The sequence below is a fragment of the Panulirus ornatus genome, chromosome 13, assembly GCF_036320965.1.
Source record: "Panulirus ornatus isolate Po-2019 chromosome 13, ASM3632096v1, whole genome shotgun sequence".
Taxonomy (NCBI): Eukaryota; Metazoa; Arthropoda; class Malacostraca; order Decapoda; family Palinuridae; genus Panulirus; species Panulirus ornatus.
Window position 1 is genome coordinate 22,192,018 of NC_092236.1, and position 17,674 is coordinate 22,209,691.

At 42.9% G+C, this 17,674-nt stretch overlaps 1 protein-coding gene across 2 annotated transcripts in view; it reads right to left on the bottom strand.

Annotated features, from left to right (window-relative positions):
• Hn (phenylalanine hydroxylase) overlaps window positions 1-17,674 on the bottom strand; it is an 87,860-nt gene that overhangs the window by 55,507 nt on the left and 14,679 nt on the right. The window contains exon 1 of one of the 2 annotated variants that reach the window (XM_071668747.1): window positions 4,164-4,404. The exons of the other annotated variant lie outside the window; for it this stretch is intronic. Within the exon in view, the coding sequence (XP_071524848.1) occupies window positions 4,164-4,232 (69 nt within the window). The 5' untranslated portion in view covers window positions 4,233-4,404. Of the gene's footprint in view, window positions 1-4,163; window positions 4,405-17,674 lie in introns of those variants that run through there. 2 annotated transcript variants of the gene reach the window in all.

A 17,674-nucleotide genomic window follows, 5' to 3' on the forward strand; every position in this document is an offset into this window, starting at 1 on the left:
GGAAGAAGGTTAAGAGGAGAGGTTGTAAATGACCTGAGAAGAAAATAGGAAGTCCATAGGAAATATAGTTAGTGGAAGAAGAGGACTGAGACGACGAGGTATATAAAATGCAGAATAGGGAAGTCTGTGAGAGGGATGTGAGTGAGGGGAAGACTCGTGAAGGAGGTGGAACAGAACCAGAGGTGCAGAAGGAAGGAATAAAACAGAGTCCATGGTCCTTCGATCAACGGCTGTGTGACACGGACACACAACCTCTCCCATATACGGACCAAAGTGCAAGACGTGAGAAAAATACATACCAGACGAGTTCAGGAAACCCGTACATTACTGATCGTCTTCGTGGCCTGTCATCGTATAAGGTGCCGTCTAGATACAGGTGTCCACTCTTAATACGAGTTTAGTCATACGCGCGCCTATATCACGTAATTTATAACTTTTATTTACACTTTCTCTTAGTATGAATTTTGTGTTTAACAATACTTTGTCGGTTTTGTTCAACACTGTCGTATTATCAGCAACACCAAGCATTTTTGCATGACCGAGGAATTGTAGCTAGTGCTCTGTCACAATGGCTGAGCAAGTGGACGTGATAGAATGATGACAATGTCTCACTCCACAGAAAAGGATGGACAATATAACCATATATGAAGCGGTTGTGTTGGTCGCTTATCTCCCACTGAACTATGTGAGTGAATATAATTGTTTTAGTTGCAGTTAAGATAAGGTTCAGTTTCCTTGCCCTAGGGTTAATGCGCCTCTGATGAACCAACTGGTTTAATTAGCATCTGTCCGCTGGGGTCGGACAAAGACCCTTTGTGACCTTTGTAATCCATTTGCGTCACCGCTCACAGAGCGAGCATCTGCTGCACATAAACTCGCCGCTGACAGAGGCACAAATCAAAATGATTTCCTTGTAACAACAAAAAAAGAGAACGTCATGCGATAATCTGCTCGTGGAAAATGTTGAATTTTTTTCTTCACTAGAGAGGATGTTCGTCTTATTTCCCTGCACGAAGGAAAACTTTATCGCATCGAGGATCCTTGAGTCGTTAGGGTATTAGCGAAAGGACATAGTCTGTAGGATGTAACCTGATAGGCGCTAAAGCTAAGCGGACGATCAAGACAGGCCGCTCACCTCACCGTAGGAAGACTGGGTGTAGGGGTACGGGAGGGAGGGAGGGATGGAGGAGGAAGGCAGGAGGGTACGGGAAATCAGGTTAACCCTTTCCACGGAAGTGTAGGAGTTCTTCATTAATTTAGAATTTCGGATGCCTGTAATATCAGAAGTACCGAGAATGATGCTGTAACGTGATCTGCAGAAGGCTATCGTCTAACAGTTGGGTAAGCTCAGCCGAGTTAGGACGAGTGAACCTTTGCACCAGACAGTAGCAGGGAGGCCCAACACCCCACGCCCCACCTACTCCAGGCGTAAGCGAAGGTCGGAGCTTATCTGGCCATCCCTATCCATGAGTTGCCAGCGGTGAGGATGAGGGAGGTCTCGGGGTTTATCAGCCACACGTGTGCTTGGTCTCACTCATGGTAGTGGTGAGGACCATATAGCTAAAATGAGTACCGTTTGCCACCTGCACCTGTACATCACTCTCTTAACGCGCTTCTAACGAAGATGGCGAACTGGTGGATGCTACCTTGGAGGGAGCTGCTCCCTGGACCAGGGCCGCTGAGAGGAATGTTATGCGAGGGTACAAAGTTTCTTTCTGGTTCCCTTCCCTTCTCCTTTGGTCATCCTGTTTTTATCTTGTATGGTTTTATACCATGTGTTTTATGAATATTGTAACTATGTAGGGTCACACAAAATATGAATGCTAGTCTTCAGTACATGCAAACATTTTCTGAGATCCCAGGGAATTTCCTGGCCCCCTTTTGGAACCCCGGGCCCGGGTACGATGAACCCCTTTGCAACCTCCTCTCATTGGCAGTGCTCTGTGCCTCTTGGCAACAGACTCAGTATACTCGGCCTGCTTAAGACAGCTTGTTTGAAATTGCTCGGGCGACCAGGAACTTTACACACGCAGCATAACCTCCCCAGCTAAGGAACTCTTATACAATGTTCTCCATGATGACTAATGAAGGACTAATGTGATGGTCTGAAGCATATATGATCAACCTGGCTTTGAAGTGTTATCCAGTGAAGGTTTCATCAGCTTTTGATTAATTGTTAGATGTCAGGTGTACCCGAGTACTGTTTTAGGATTATTAGTAAATATTGTGCTTCCCCTATGGGTCCACGGGGAAAATGAAACACGATAAGTTCCCAAGTGCACTTTCGTGTGATAATCACATCGTCAGGGGAGATACAAGAAAGAAATATAAGTCAGCTGATATACGACGAACAGACATAGTTAGGACGCCATTTGGCAAACAGGTGACTACCCGAATGTAGGTCGGGTCCATTCGAGAAGTCCTAGTTACGTCTCTTCGTTGTGTGTTTATACATATATATATATATATATATATATATATATATATATATATATATATATATATATATATATATGGATAGAAAGATAGATAGGTAGAGAGAGAGAGAGAGAGAGAGAGAGAGAGAGAGAGAGAGAGAGAGAGAGAGAGAGAGAGAGAGAGAGAGAGTTCTCTTCGTGCCTGTGGTTACACCACAAGTAAAGTCATTTGCAAACGAACTGAATACAGTCTCCTGGAAGAACCTCTCGCTTCAAAGTAGTTCATGATTTACCTGCTACTGGAAGTAGTGCAACATTCTAGCTGCAGGAACTCCTGCAAAAAGGGGTGGGAGAGAAACACCAGAGTCCCTTCAAGAAGGGGGTCCTGGAGCAAGCTTATATATATATATATATATATATATATATATATATATATATATATATATATATATATATATATATATATATATATATATATATATATATATATATTAGTATTAATATTAAAACGTTCTGAGAACTTTTGCTGTTAAATAAAGGAACAAAAACATGGTTTCAGTGGCATGATCTCCGTTCGACTCACGCCTCCAAGCATAGCGCTGTGATTGGTCTAGGGTCTGGGTGTGTCAAAGGCCCCGGCCAATGAGAGGAAAGCCTTTGTTACCGCGCCCCTGGCTGCTGCAAAACACTCTCTCATGGCTCATGCTGTTGCGGACGGCAACAGAACAGCCATTTATCATTTTTTGTAACTTTAGGTTTGTAATAAATCTTTAAAAGGGGAACAAGTTCCCAGAAATCGGATAGAACACAAATTCTGCTTTTTATTTTATGGAAATCAGAAAGGGAAATGTTCACAATAGCTTGTTAGAAGCTATTCAGACTCCTTAATGCCCTAGTGCACGTACGTTTTACGACACCAGCCACACAGCACTAGGGATAAATACGTCACTTCTTCATGTTTCGAGAAAGACTAATTTTACATGTAGACATTACCAGCGTATAACATTCTGGCTTGCAAGATACATACTGTACAAAAGATGGGTGGTTTGTGTTCCTGCTCGAGGCAAATAACATTTCTATATAGCAACTTATTATTGTTAAGACTTCGCCCTACCGACACACGATTTTACTTGTGGATATATATATATATATATATATATATATATATATATATATATATATATATATATATATATATAATCGCTCTATTGCTACGATCATTTATTGGATATGTTTAAGATGCAAGAATGGTTTCGCCCGTCGAGCGGTTAACAAAGGTTTGAGGACAGAAGGGTCGTGGACATGAGAGTGAATGTGGTCTCCGGTTTATCCCTAACACCTGAGGAAGGTGTTTCAAAAAAGATAACTGGTTGGATGACGGCCTTAATGACCGTGGCAAGATGATAGGCCTACAGCCTTACCTGATCAACGCACGTAGGATGCGCAGTTGACGAGAGAGACCAAAAAGAACCTCTTGCGTCGTGTGTCAATAACGAAATTATGCTGACGACATTCTCAATATTCTCAAAATTCTCAATATTCTCAGTCTCACGGATTTGAATGATGTTGAGCCGCGCATGAAAGAGAAGAGCTACGAAATAATGTTGCATATCTAATGTTTATGGTAATGAACATTAACGCACGTCACGAGAGGACGGAAGCGAGAGATAAGAAGGGTCTGGCCATATTACTGATGGACACGTCACGTTAACTATTATAGGACGTCACCACAATATCACAACGTACCTTGTCGTGCATCTTGGCTGGCTTCATCTCCACGTCCGTCATGCCCGGCTTCGGATTCAACTTGTCCATCTCTACCAGTTAAGACCTTGTCTGTGTTTCTCCTGAATCTTCACCAGACAACGACACAAGCGACGCAGGCGGCGGAGTCTACGAGGACGACGTACGATGACAGTGGAGGCGGAGGGAGGCGGGCGAACAGCGGCGGTAGCTGACGTGTCGGCAACCACTTCTGGAGCAGTAGTAAGCCTGCTCGCTCGTCTGGCGCCCAGGACTCGGGCCGGCTGTGGGAGGGCCTTGGTGCCCACCCCGACCAGTTCCTCCGCTGCCCCGCCTAGCCTAAGGCTACACCTCTCGTACGGTGGGATAATTGTCAGTGCTGATGGTCATAAGGACGAAATTCGTATGTGATCCATCTTCTCACCTCACCATCTACCAGGCAGCACAACAGACAGTCCTGGGCCCTCATAGTAAAGGTCCCTCATGTCCCTCATTATCACATGTCCCTCGTTATCGCTTTGATTACATTATCGTTCCGCCTCATGAGTCTTGGAGGACCTAAAAAAATCTTGTTGGGTAATAGTGTTGCCCAGTCCCTTCACTGTGGATCTATCGTCTCAGATGACATTTCTCCATGCACGCTAATACGAGATTCAACGCCTGAAAATCATTTCTGTTAATAGACTTGGAGCTTTTTATTCCATCTTCATCCACCTCCCTCTGCAAGCATCACTTCTGCGACAGAGGTAATGATCTACATCTTCCAGTCTCCCGGTTCACATTAGCCAGTCTTTAAGGTATTACGGGACTTCGAATCCCATTCCCTTCTTTCAGGTCACCAGTATATATTTCGCTGTGCTGGGTCTGCTGGTGATTATCTCTCCTCTGTGACTTACCTATGTCCCTCATCTCTTGGGGTCGTTGGCGAAATCATTGTCGTAGAACTCATCAAAAAGTATTTGGCAGCGCGATGGGTTATTATATTTTTGTTAACCTTACCTCTTCTTATGTATGTGACCGCTGCTTCAAGATCTCAAGTTGTTCAGATCTTGTGAGCTGTCAGTTTAGCTATATATGTATGATATCATTGTGTCTTACTTGAATACTTCCCACGTTTTCTCTGCGCGTCATAGAAGGCGACTAAAAGGGGAGGGAGCGGGGGGCTGGAATTCCTTCCCCCTCGTTTTTGATTTTCCAAAAGATGGAACAGAGAAGGGGGCCAAGCGAGGATATTCCCTCAAAGGCTCAGTCCTCTGTTTTCAACGGTACCTCGCTAACGCGTGAAATGGCGAATGATATGAAACTATGGTTGGTAAGGTTATTTAATGTATGTATGACTCATGGTGAGGTGCCTGAGGATTGGCGGAATGCGTGCATAGTGCCATTGTACAAAGGCAAAGGGGATAAGAGTGAGTGCTCAAATTACAGAGGTATAAGTTTGTTGAGTATTCCTGGTAAATTATATGGGAGGGTATTGATTGAGAGGGTGAAGGCATGTACAGAGCATCAGATTGGGGAAGAGCAGTGTGATTTCAGAAGTGGTAGAGGATGTGTGGATCAGGTGTTTGCTTTGAAGAATGTATGTGAGAAATACTTAGAAAAGCAAATGGATTTGTATGTAGCATTTATGGATCTGGAGAAGGCATATGATAGAATTGATAGAGATGCTCTGTGGAAGGTATTAAGAATATATGGTGTGGGAGGAAAGTTGTTAGAAGCAGTGAAAAGTTTTTATCGAGGATGTAAGGCATGTGTACGTGTAGGAAGAGAGGAAAGTGATTGGTTCTCAGTGAATGTAGGTTTGCGGCAGGGGTGTGTGATGTCTCCATGGTTGTTTAATTTGTTTATGGATGGGGTTGTTAGGGAGGTAAATGCAAGAGTTTTGGAAAGAGGGGCAAGTATGAAGTCTGTTGGGGATGAGAGAGCTTGGGAAGTGAGTCAGTTGTTGTTCGCTGATGATACAGCGCTGGTGGCTGATTCATGTGAGAAACTGCAGAAGCTGGTGACTGAGTTTGGAAAAGTGTGTGGAAGAAGAAAGTTAAGAGTAAATGTGAATAAGAGCAAGGTTATTAGGTACAGTAGGGTTCAGGGTCAAGTCAATTGGGAGGTGAGTTTGAATGGAGAAAAACTGGAGGAAGTGAAGTGTTTTAGATATCTGGGAGTGGATCTGGCAGCGGATGGAACCATGGAAGCGGAAGTGGATCATAGGGTGGGGGAGGGGGCGAAAATCCTGGGGGCCTTGAAGAATGTGTGGAAGTCGAGAACATTATCTCGGAAAGCAAAAATGGGTATGTTTGAAGGAATAGTGGTTCCAACAATGTTGTATGGTTGCGAGGCGTGGGCTATGGATAGAGTTGTGCGCAGGAGGATGGATGTGCTGGAAATGAGATGTTTGAGGACAATGTGTGGTGTGAGGTGGTTTGATCGAGTGAGTAACGTAAGGGTAAGAGAGATGTGTGGAAATAAAAAGAGCGTGGTTGAGAGAGCAGAAGAGGGTGTTTTGAAATGGTTTGGGCACATGGAGAGGATGAGTGAGGAAAGATTGACCAAGAGGATATATGTGTCGGAGGTGGAGGGAACAAGGAGAAGAGGGAGACCAAATTGGAGGTGGAAAGATGGAGTGAAAAAGATTTTGTGTGATCGGGGCCTGAACATGCAGGAGGGTGAAAGGAGGGCAAGGAATAGAGTGAATTGGAGCGATGTGGTATACCGGGGTTGACGTGCTGTCAGTGGATTGAAGCAGGGCATGTGAAGCGTCTGGGGTAAACCATGGAAAGCTGTGTAGGTATGTATATTTGCGTGTGTGGACGTATGTATATACATGTGTATGGGGGGGGTTGGGCCATTTCTTTCGTCTGTTTCCTTGCGCTACCTCGCAAACGCGGGAGACAGCGACAAAGTATAATAAAAATAAATAAAAAAAAAAAAAAAATATATATATATATATATATATATATATATATATATATATATATATATATATATCATACAAACCTCCAACAGCCAGGATCAAACCCGGGACCCCTGTGCCACAGGCGGGAATGCTACCGCTAGGCTATGGGCCTGGCTAATAGGAAATAACTATTCGAATACTATGTACTCGAATACACTTCGTCTCACGTTGGTGAGCAACGGGGTCTACACCGGTCATTTCCCAACAGGCGCACATATGGTAAATATGCGACTGTGTTGGACAATCGCATATTTACCATATGGCGTCCTAGCTACGTATCTTCGTTGTATATCAACTGACTGTTATATTTCTCTCTTGTGTCTCCCCTGATGACGTGATTGTTACACGAAAGTGCACTTGGGAACTTATCGTGTTTCATTTTCCCCGTGGACTCATAGGAATATATATATATATATATATATATATATATATATATATATATATATATATATATATATATATATATATATATATATATATAATGCATTATACATGTCAGCTCGAGACTGAGTGTGAACGAATGTGGCCTTTGTTGTCTTTCCTAGCGCTACCTCGCTCGCGTACGGAGGGGGGGGGGGGGGGGGGGTTTCATTGCATGTGTGGCGGGGTGGCGACAGGAATGAATAAAGGCAGCAAGTATGAATTATGTACATGTGTATATATGTATATGTCTGTGTATGTATATATATATGCATACGTTGAAATGTTATCCCTGGGGATAGGGGAGAAAGAATACTTCCCACGTATTCCCTGCGTGTCGTAGAAGGCGACTAAAAGGGAAGGGAGCGGGGGGCTGGAAATCCTCCCCTCTCAATTTTTTTTAATTTTCCAAAAGAAGGAACAGAGAAGGGGGCCAGGTGAGGATATTCCCTCAATGGCCCAGTTCTCTGTTCTTAACGCTACCTCGCTAACGCGGGAAATGGCGAATAGTTTGAAAAAAAAACAAAAAAAAACGTTGAAATGTATAGGAATGTATATGTACGTCTGTGGACGTGCATGTATATGCATGTGTCTGTGGGTGGGTTGGGCTATTCTTTCGTCTGTTTCCGTTCCAAGGAAGGAACAGAGGGGGCCAGGTGAGGATATTCCAAAAAAGGCCCAGTCCTCTGTTCTTGGCGCTACCTTGCTAACGCGGGGAATGGCGAATGGTTTAAAAGAAAGATATATATATATATATATATATATATATATATATGTGTGTGTGTGTGTGTGTGTGTGTGTGTGTGTGTGTGTCTATCGCACTTGTCCGTGATGATAGTATGAAGGTGAAATCGCACTTCAGTAATTCATACAATTTTATCATGTATTTTTTTTTTTTTATACATGTAGCATATGTTTCGTGGAGACAAACCACCTTCTCAGGTGCCAGTACTTAACAAAGTGATTTAAATCCCAACATAACAGATTTTCGCCTCGTCCAGCACCAGTCTTTCTAGGTCAAGCACTGCATTCTTTGTCTGGTCAGAACCCTTATAAGGAGGAGTGATTAAGGGGGGTCAGGTGGCGAGGGTTGACCTGGGTAGCTGGGTGTGTCATGAACATAAAGTATATATATATATATATATATATATATATATATATATATATATATATATATATATATATATATATATATATATATATATATATATATATATATATATGTGTGTGTGTGTGTGTGTGTGTGTGTGTGTGTGTGTGTGAATGCATATTGGTATTGTCTAGTAAAAGGTTGTTCGTATTTAGTCCTAAGACTAGATTCAGAGTTTCATAATGTTTGTAGCAGATGACCTTTCTTATGGAAACAGCTGGCATCAGAGACTTGTGATATTACGTAACACGCATACATGTATACATGAACATGTATACAGTGTAATCATATCAAATCTATTTATACATTTATTCATAATTTCCACAGGGGTATCACCGGGTTCCGCCTTCATGTCACCTTCCGCGAGACTGTATCATGTCAGTGGCAGGGAAGCAACAGTCTCGTTGAGAAACTTCTCGCTCCAAAACAAACCACATTTCCCTTCTCCCGATTGGAGCGCAGGCGTTAAAGTTGCAGGTGGCCAGCACAAGGAATCTTGACGTTGTATAATGATTACAATAACAGTGTTCATGGATGTCTGGTTGCCATAGCACGACGGTTCAAGTCTTTCCGATTGGGTCTTTATATAGAGGAATTATAGTTTGAGGGTCTGGGTATGCAGGTCCACGGTACTGCAGTCCAAGAATCAATCTTCCATGCCACTCTGAGGACAGCTAAGCCTGTCAGCTTATCTGGCGGCAAAAAAAGAAGAAAAAAGTAAATGACGCAGTTCGAATCTGTCGTGTGAATACAATACTGGTGCCTGAAGTAAGTGAATTATGTTACGGTTTGTGGAAGACAGCGTCCGAAAACTGTGTTGCTGGATTGGTGAGCTGGACGTTTGCAGATTTTTCATCCTCTTTGAAGCACATCATGGCAGGAGGTCGACAACAACCACAACAACAACAACAACAACAATAACAACAACAAGAAATATATTGTTCGTAGAAGCGTTTAGGAAAAAGTGTTCTGACTTCAGGAGATGAGGCTGTACGTGCCAACGACGCAGAATACAGCAAACAGAGAAAAACATTACCCCGCTTACTTAAGCCAGTGGACAGGCATTACTTTGCCAGTCTGTCAGCTACTAACCCATTGAACGATATGATTAATTCAACAGGTTCTTCACTGCCGACAATAAGATAGAAGGTTTAAATGGAACCCATGATGGTGAACATCCTTCTCTATTCTGTAGGCATATCAACAATTCGTCAGAGATATCTTTAGTGTATCTTAAATATTGTGTAGCATCCTTGGGGTCAGCAGTGTGTTGCAACAGACGTGGGGAGGGTACACGGTCGGTTGTGGAGGAGGGGTTCTCCCGTCAAGCATGATCACTCCACCCCAGCTTAGGCTGTCTCTCACCTGTCTCGACCCAAGTTGCCTTGCCCTTAATGACCTGCGTTCCTTTATCCCTCCTGACCTCATTCTACCCGCTCCCTCTTGACCTAATTTGCCTTACCTTACCTGACCAGTGCTGCCTCATCCCTCTGGACCTACGATAACTCATCCATCCAGATCCACTTTGCCTTTTGATCTGCGCTACTTGCCTCACGTAGCCTAACTCCCCATAACACGGGCTGATGGATCCTTCATGATCCGAACTCTCTGAATCCTTATGGCCGATGCTGGCCCATCCTTTCTGACCCACACTGCCTCACCCCTCCTGACCCCACACTTCCATACCATTTCCAAACTCAACTCCCGGACCTGTCCCGGTGTTACGTAGCCATTGCGTAATGAATACCGATTCCTTACATAAGTTTACGCTGGCACCTCCGTCATCCACCGACAAATTATGCAGACTGGACGGTGGCAAAAACTTGGAGGATCTGATGCTTACGTAAAGGGATCTTGTAGAAAAACACTTCTCTGTAAGTGGCTACCGTGGAGGCGGTTTAAGTCGCCGCAATCTTATTTTACGCAAGAAACTCATAAACTTTAAGTTTACTCATTTTTACGATGAGATCTTATTGGCTGAAGGATTTCAGACAATTCAGTCCTATTCCATGATCCTATAGTGATGGAACCTATTCAGCGATCACCGCGTAGTCTATGACTCGTACACCTCAGCTGACATTTAGAGTTTGTCCACCGGGATCCAACTTCATTAAAGCCTTTGCTTGAGGAGATCACAAGTGTTTAGAATCCATACAGACGAACACAGGTAAAAAGCCACATCAGCACTCATACAGAAGTACACACACACTTTTACGCAAACAAGTCCACTTTTCGAAGGAACAGTAGGAAAAAACCTTTCTCGTACATATAGAAATTGCAAAGATATCAGTAAGACTTTTAGCCAGTTGACTCATAAAACGATTACATACCGCGAAGATATCTCAGAATCTATTGGCTTCAGGAAGCCTCACATTTCATCGATAACAACATCTGACTTTAGGAAACTCTCAACGTTTTCATAACTTACAAAGTGTTAAAGAATATTCGATTAGGTCTTCGAAGTTCGGCAGACCAAATGAACATCCAAATTTCTTTACCTGCCCCATCTATAATCATGTATACAACCACGCTTCTAACCTTGCACTGACTAATTGATAAAGTTGATCGTATTCCGCAGTAAGAATCGGTCGAGATCACGAAAGAAATATGGAAAAAAAAAAACTTGTTTCTGGGCAGAGGTTGAATCTTCAGTACACAAATATTTTCGACAGCAGCAAGAAAACTTCAGTCATCTAGTACCTTAGCGAGTAGGAGGCACAGGGTACTATTGATGTGTGACAGGGTAGTATTTAGGAGGCTTGTAGAAAATGGACATGATAAGTGGCCTCCCAGTGTATGTGGCAGGGGTCCAACAAGTGAACTGGAGGTGACTTTGCCCAAGGGCCTTGCGACTCCGGAATGTTAAAACTATGAACCTTGTGAACAGGGAGAGCGTAGACCACATTGATAGCCTGTTGGTACCTCCGCGAACACCTTTTGCTAATATTTCACACGCCTGTTTCAGTGGATGTAGCAACACACTGTTGTGTTACATAACGCCGATCGTACACTCCGCAAGATGTGAGGTCCAGATTTGCTGGCCAGGGTTGTGGGTTGCTAATGATAGTGGACGCTGAGCGGGGCCGGTCCGCCGTAGGCTCTCGGCTACTTCATGCCATAGAAGGTTGCCATATCGGAAAATGGAAGTGTGTACAGTGGATGATGGCACTGACTGATGTTACTCATAGGAGATTTACTTCGACCATTCATGCCTTCCATGTTAGATATTGTGATGAACATTTGACGTATATTACACGGATTTTGTTTCATGACACGAAGTCCGTATGTAGTACTGTATGTGCCTGTATCCTTGGGACCTTCAATTATCACTCCATTGCCCATGTATGCATATCATCATTCAACAAATAATATAAGTGTGTCTATGTGTTGATGACAAAGGGTCCTCAGACCTTTTATGAGAAAGGCGCTGAATGGAATAACTGACATAACTTCTTTTCTGACTTTCCTTGAGTATGTTACTTTCACTTATGTGGTGATGCTTCTGTCTCCGCCAAAAGGATAACAGGTTAATCTTGCGGGAATGGAAGCATTTATCCCCTATTCCTCCAAGACCTCTTCTTCATCCAATCCATGGTTTAAACATTTCTGTTCTGATAACCATTCAGACAAGGGAACAGGCATATCAGGCTTGGAAAAACTCTCCTTCCTCTGGCTTCCATTCAGCTTCTATCATTATCCGTAATCGCTGCAAGCACGTTATCCGTGAGGTGAAGCGTTCCTTTATTCAAAAGAAGTGCGATAACATCTCGTCATCCACTAATAGGTCTTTCTGGTCTTTAGCTAAGGACATCTCTAACAACGTCGGTCGTTCTACCTTTCCTTCACTTTCCGTTTGACGGTACTCTAACTGTCTCTTCCATTGACAAAGCAACTCTCTTTGCCTTCCGTTTCTCCTCTAACTCCAGCTTGGATGACTCTAACCTTCCTTCACCCCCTGATGCTCCTCTTACTAATCCTATGCCTCTTGCTGTAGTCTCTTTTTGTATTGTCCGAAAAAGCGCTTTTTTCTCTGAACACAAGTAAGGCTTATGGTCGTGATGGATTCCATCCCCGTGTCCTAAGAGTGTGCCTCTGAACTTGCAGCTGTGCTTGCTCGTCTGTTCCGGTTCTGTTTCAAAACCAAAACTTTTCCTTTTCCTTGGAAAAATGCATTGATACATCCCATCCCTAAGATGGATGACCGTTCTGATCCCTCTAACTATCGTCTTTCTGATTTGACATCTACCATTTTCAAAGTCTTTGAATCCCTCCTCAACTCCCATATCCTTAAACACCTCGAAAATCGGTCTTCTTTCTGATCACCAGTATCGCTTCCGTAAGGCGAGATCCACTGGTGATATTCTTTCTTATCTTACTGATGTCTGGTCATCATCCCTGAAAATTTTGGTGAGTCATATGTAGTTGCCCTTGACATGTCTAAGGCTTTTGACAGGGTGTGGCATCAGGTGTCTCATCTCTAAGCTCCCCTCTTTTGGCTTCCCTCCCTCAATTTGCTCCTTCATATCTAGCCTCCTCTCCGGCAAATCTATCTCTGTTGTTGTTGATGGATCAACCTCCCCTCTTTTCTCCAACAACAGTGGTGTGCCTCAAGGTGTCCTGTCCCCTCCACTTTTTCTCCTTTGTTTTAAATTATTTCCTCTTTTCCACAAATGATACAATGCACTCATACGCTGACGATTCAACACTGCATTCATCGACATCCATCAATACTGCTCCTTCTTCTCTCACTCGATATGCATCTCGTCTTGATACAGTTTCCTCAATAAACTCAGACTTGGACAGAATATGTCAGTGAGATACACAAAATTTTGTTACGTTTAATGCCTCCAAGATCTAATTTCTATCCATCTCTCTATTGAAAACTGCTCACAGCTCTCGTCTCTCCTTTGAAGGTTCAGCAATTCCACTTCTTGACTCAATAAACATACTTGGTATTACTGTATCATCTACTCTTTCTTGGAAACCCTACATTGCAGGAACAGCTAAGTCTGGCTCTAAGAAACTGGGTATCCTGTTTAGATGTAGAACCTTCTCTTCTGAACATTTGCTCCATTTATACAAGGGATTGATTCGTCCTTGTATGGAGTACTGCTCTCACATATAGGGTGGTTCTAACTCTGTATCCTTACATGACAGAGTTGAGTCGAAAGCAGTCCGACTTATAAACTGTCCTAACTTCCAAACTTGACCCCCTTTTGCCCTACGCCGTAATGTTGGTTTACTTTCCCTCTTCTATATCTATTACTTCGTTCTTGCTCCCGAGAGCTGGCTGCTTGCGTGCTCCTACCACTAACTAGACCACGCAATACTCGGCAAACTGCTGCGTCTCAAGATCATTTTGTGGTCATCGGTAACTCAAGGGTGAACCGTTTTGATGCCTGCTTCTTTCCTTACACGTTGTAGCTTTAGAACTCTCAATCTTCTTATGTCTTTCCCAGTAACTATGACAAGGTGCATTTCAAAAGACAGGTCTTTCACTTTCTCAAAGTTTCGTAGATGCTTTCCCTTGTCTTTTCTTTATCCGTTTCATAATTCTCTGTATATTAATATGGACTTTTATCCATGACTGGAGCCTTCAACGTGAAAAAAGGTCCTTTTATCTTCCTTCACACTCACCCGCCGTAACATGTGTGCTGTTGGGTAAAGTGGTGGAACTTGCTAACTCGTATATCATCCTACTAGCGTCGCAGGTACTACAATCATCGTCATTGTCACCGTCACTAACTTTAGATACTGAACAATCAAGTCTGGTTCTCTGTCTAAAGAATGCGGTCCTCTACTGCGGGATGCACCATGATCCGGCGTTCCAGAGGTACAAATAGGGTCTTCAGCAGACAGCATTGAAAATCCAGTGCCATTTCGAATTTTGAAGAGGGGCTGAAAGGATGAAGCAGATCAGAACAGCAAAGAAATATTCTTTTGATCTGCCTTGATTTTGCGACTCGAGTTTGTTATCATTTCTACTTGCAAGAGGCACAGAAGTTCCTATGACTGTCTAGCAACTCCACAACCCGTCTTCGAAGATACACCGTCCCCATTTTTGCTCCCTCCTTCATCACATTTGGACCCACCACCAGAATCCTCCTCTACACTCGCTTCACTACCTGTAACTCCCAGTCCCGCTATTCGCACCCAGCTCATCCTCCTCCTAGATCTCCCTGTACTGCCGAGTCATCACTTACCCCTCTTTGCCATCATGACCATCGTCAGTTTCATTTCTGTTACATTTTGCCTACGACATAAACCTCGTCTATGTCGCACACCTTTTACCACTCATTGTGTTCCGTTCCTCCACTCGTGAAGAGATCTTGCCCAAAAGGAGCACCTGCTAACAAGAGCCAAGGTCCGACTCCCGGATCTTGACAAAGGGGAATTCATTTTCCCGAAGGAGTTGGAGCAGAGAAGGAAATTGTCCGTAACTGTAAGTTAGAAATTTCTTTAGAGATTTCCACAAGAGGTGCAATCGAGCCAAAATTTGAAAAAAAAAGAAATGTCCGCCTATGCTGAGTGAGATTTTCGTATACGTTATGAAACTGAATGCAACGAGCCTCTGTGACTCCGAATCATTAATGAGTTACGTCATTAAGGTTCAGTTCGTTGTTCTAAAGCAAAACTTGACCTGAAAAAGTCTGTGTTTCTTTGATGTTATAAAACGTGACAATCTGATTTCAGGCAGATGATCTGTCGAAAATAGGAAAGACATGATTAAATTTCGTTGCGTCGAAAAAACAAGAGAAAGAACGCGGCAGTAATATGAGGAGCATTTTGTAAAGAACTAAACAGCAATTTAGAAGAGTTCAAAAAAGTAGCCGACGGTAATTTAGAGGAACTTGGTGAAGCTTTGATGGTAATTTAAATGGCTGTAGAAATATGCAACAATGATCGAGAGTGATTTGAGAAAGCTCTCGATAGACAGTTTTATTGCATGTGATGTCCCTGAAATATCAAAACGTTTTTATAAAATCACTTTTCAGTCTATCTTGTTGTTGTTTAACTTACGACATGTAGAGACAGCTGGCTCCGTCCATAACAGGTATGGCAACAAACATCAGGACCCGGCACATACGGGCAATCCTGCACATACTGGTGGGTTGGATCTGGTGCAAACTTTGGCAGTGAACATCATGATCCTACACATACTAGCATGTGGGGACTGGTGCAGCTGTGGTAGTGAACATCATCATCCAGCACAGTACTAACATGCTGGATCTGCTGCAAACTGTGGCAGTGAACATCATGATCCTGTATCCACGAGCAGGTCGGATCTGGTGCAGAGGTGGCTGGGAGTATAAGGATCATGCGCACCTTTAGGCATGATAGGAACCGGTGTGCTCAGGTGCACATGCGCAAGCAGAGATAAAGGATCCTACACCTGCTGGTGGGCTGGTATGGTGCAGATTGTGTCAAGTCTTGGCATGGCTCAAGGCTACCGTGGTGCGCAGTCACTTGCGAGGGTCATGTGATATCAACAAACTCTGAGAATCTGATGACAAGACCAGTTATGCTAATGAGAGACCTCGCAGGATCTGCACGTATGACAAACGACGAATTTTGCTTTTTGCCTGGAACATATATATATATATATATATATATATATATATATATATATATATATATATATATATATATATATATATATATATATATATATATATATATATATATATATATATATATATATATATATATATATATATATATAAAAAAAAAAAAAAAAAAAAAAAATATATATATATATATATATATATATATATATATATATATATATATATATATATATATATATATATATATATATATATATATATATTTTTTTTTTTTTCTTTTTTTTTTGCTTTGTCGCTGTCTCCCGCGTTTGCGAGGTAGCGCAAGGAAACAGACGAAAGAAATGGCCCAACCCACCCCCATACACATGTATATACATACGTCCACACACGCAAATACACATACCTACACAGCTTTCCATGGTTTACCCCAGACGCTTCACATGCCTTGATTCCATCCACTGACAGCACGTCAACCCCGGTATACCACATCGCTCCAATTCACTCTATTCCTTGCCATCCTTTCACCCTCCTGCATGTTCAGGCCCCGATCACACAAAATCTTTTTCACTCCATCTTTCCACCTCCAATTTGGTCTCCCTCTTCTCCTCGTTCCCTCCACCTCCGACACATATATCCTCTTGGTCAATCTTTCCTCACTCATTCTCTCCATGTGCCCAAACCATTTCAAAACACCCTCTTCTGCTCTCTCAACCACGCTCTTTTTATTTCCACACATCTCTCTTACCCTTACGTTACTTACTCGATCAAACCACCTCACACCACACTTTGTCCTCAAACATCTCATTTCCAGCACATCCATCCTCCTGCGCACAACTCTATCCATAGCCCACGCCTCGCAACCATACAACATTGTTGGAACCACTATTCCTTCAAACATTCCCATTTTTGCTTTCCGAGATAATGTTCTCGACTTCCACACATTCTTCAAGGCCCCCAGAATTTTCGCCCCCTCCCCCACCCTATGATCCACTTCCGCTTCCATGGTTCCATCCGCTGCCAGATCCACTCCCAGATATCTAAAACACTTCACTTCCTCCAGTTTTTCTCCATTCAAACTCACCTCCCAATTGACTTGACCCTCAACCTTACTGTACCTAATAACCTTGCTCTTATTCACATTTACTCTTAACTTTCTTCTTTCACACACTTTACCAAACTCAGTCACCAGCTTCTACAGCTTCTCACATGAATCAGCCACCAGCGCTGTATCATCAGCGAACAACAACTGACTCACTTCCCAAGCTCTCTCATCCACAACAGACTTCATACTTGCCCCTCTTTCCAAAACTCTTGCATTCACCTCCCTAACAACCCCATCCATAAACAAATTAAACAACCATGGAGACATCACACACCCCTGCCGCAAACCTACATTCACTGAGAACCAATCACTTTCCTCTCT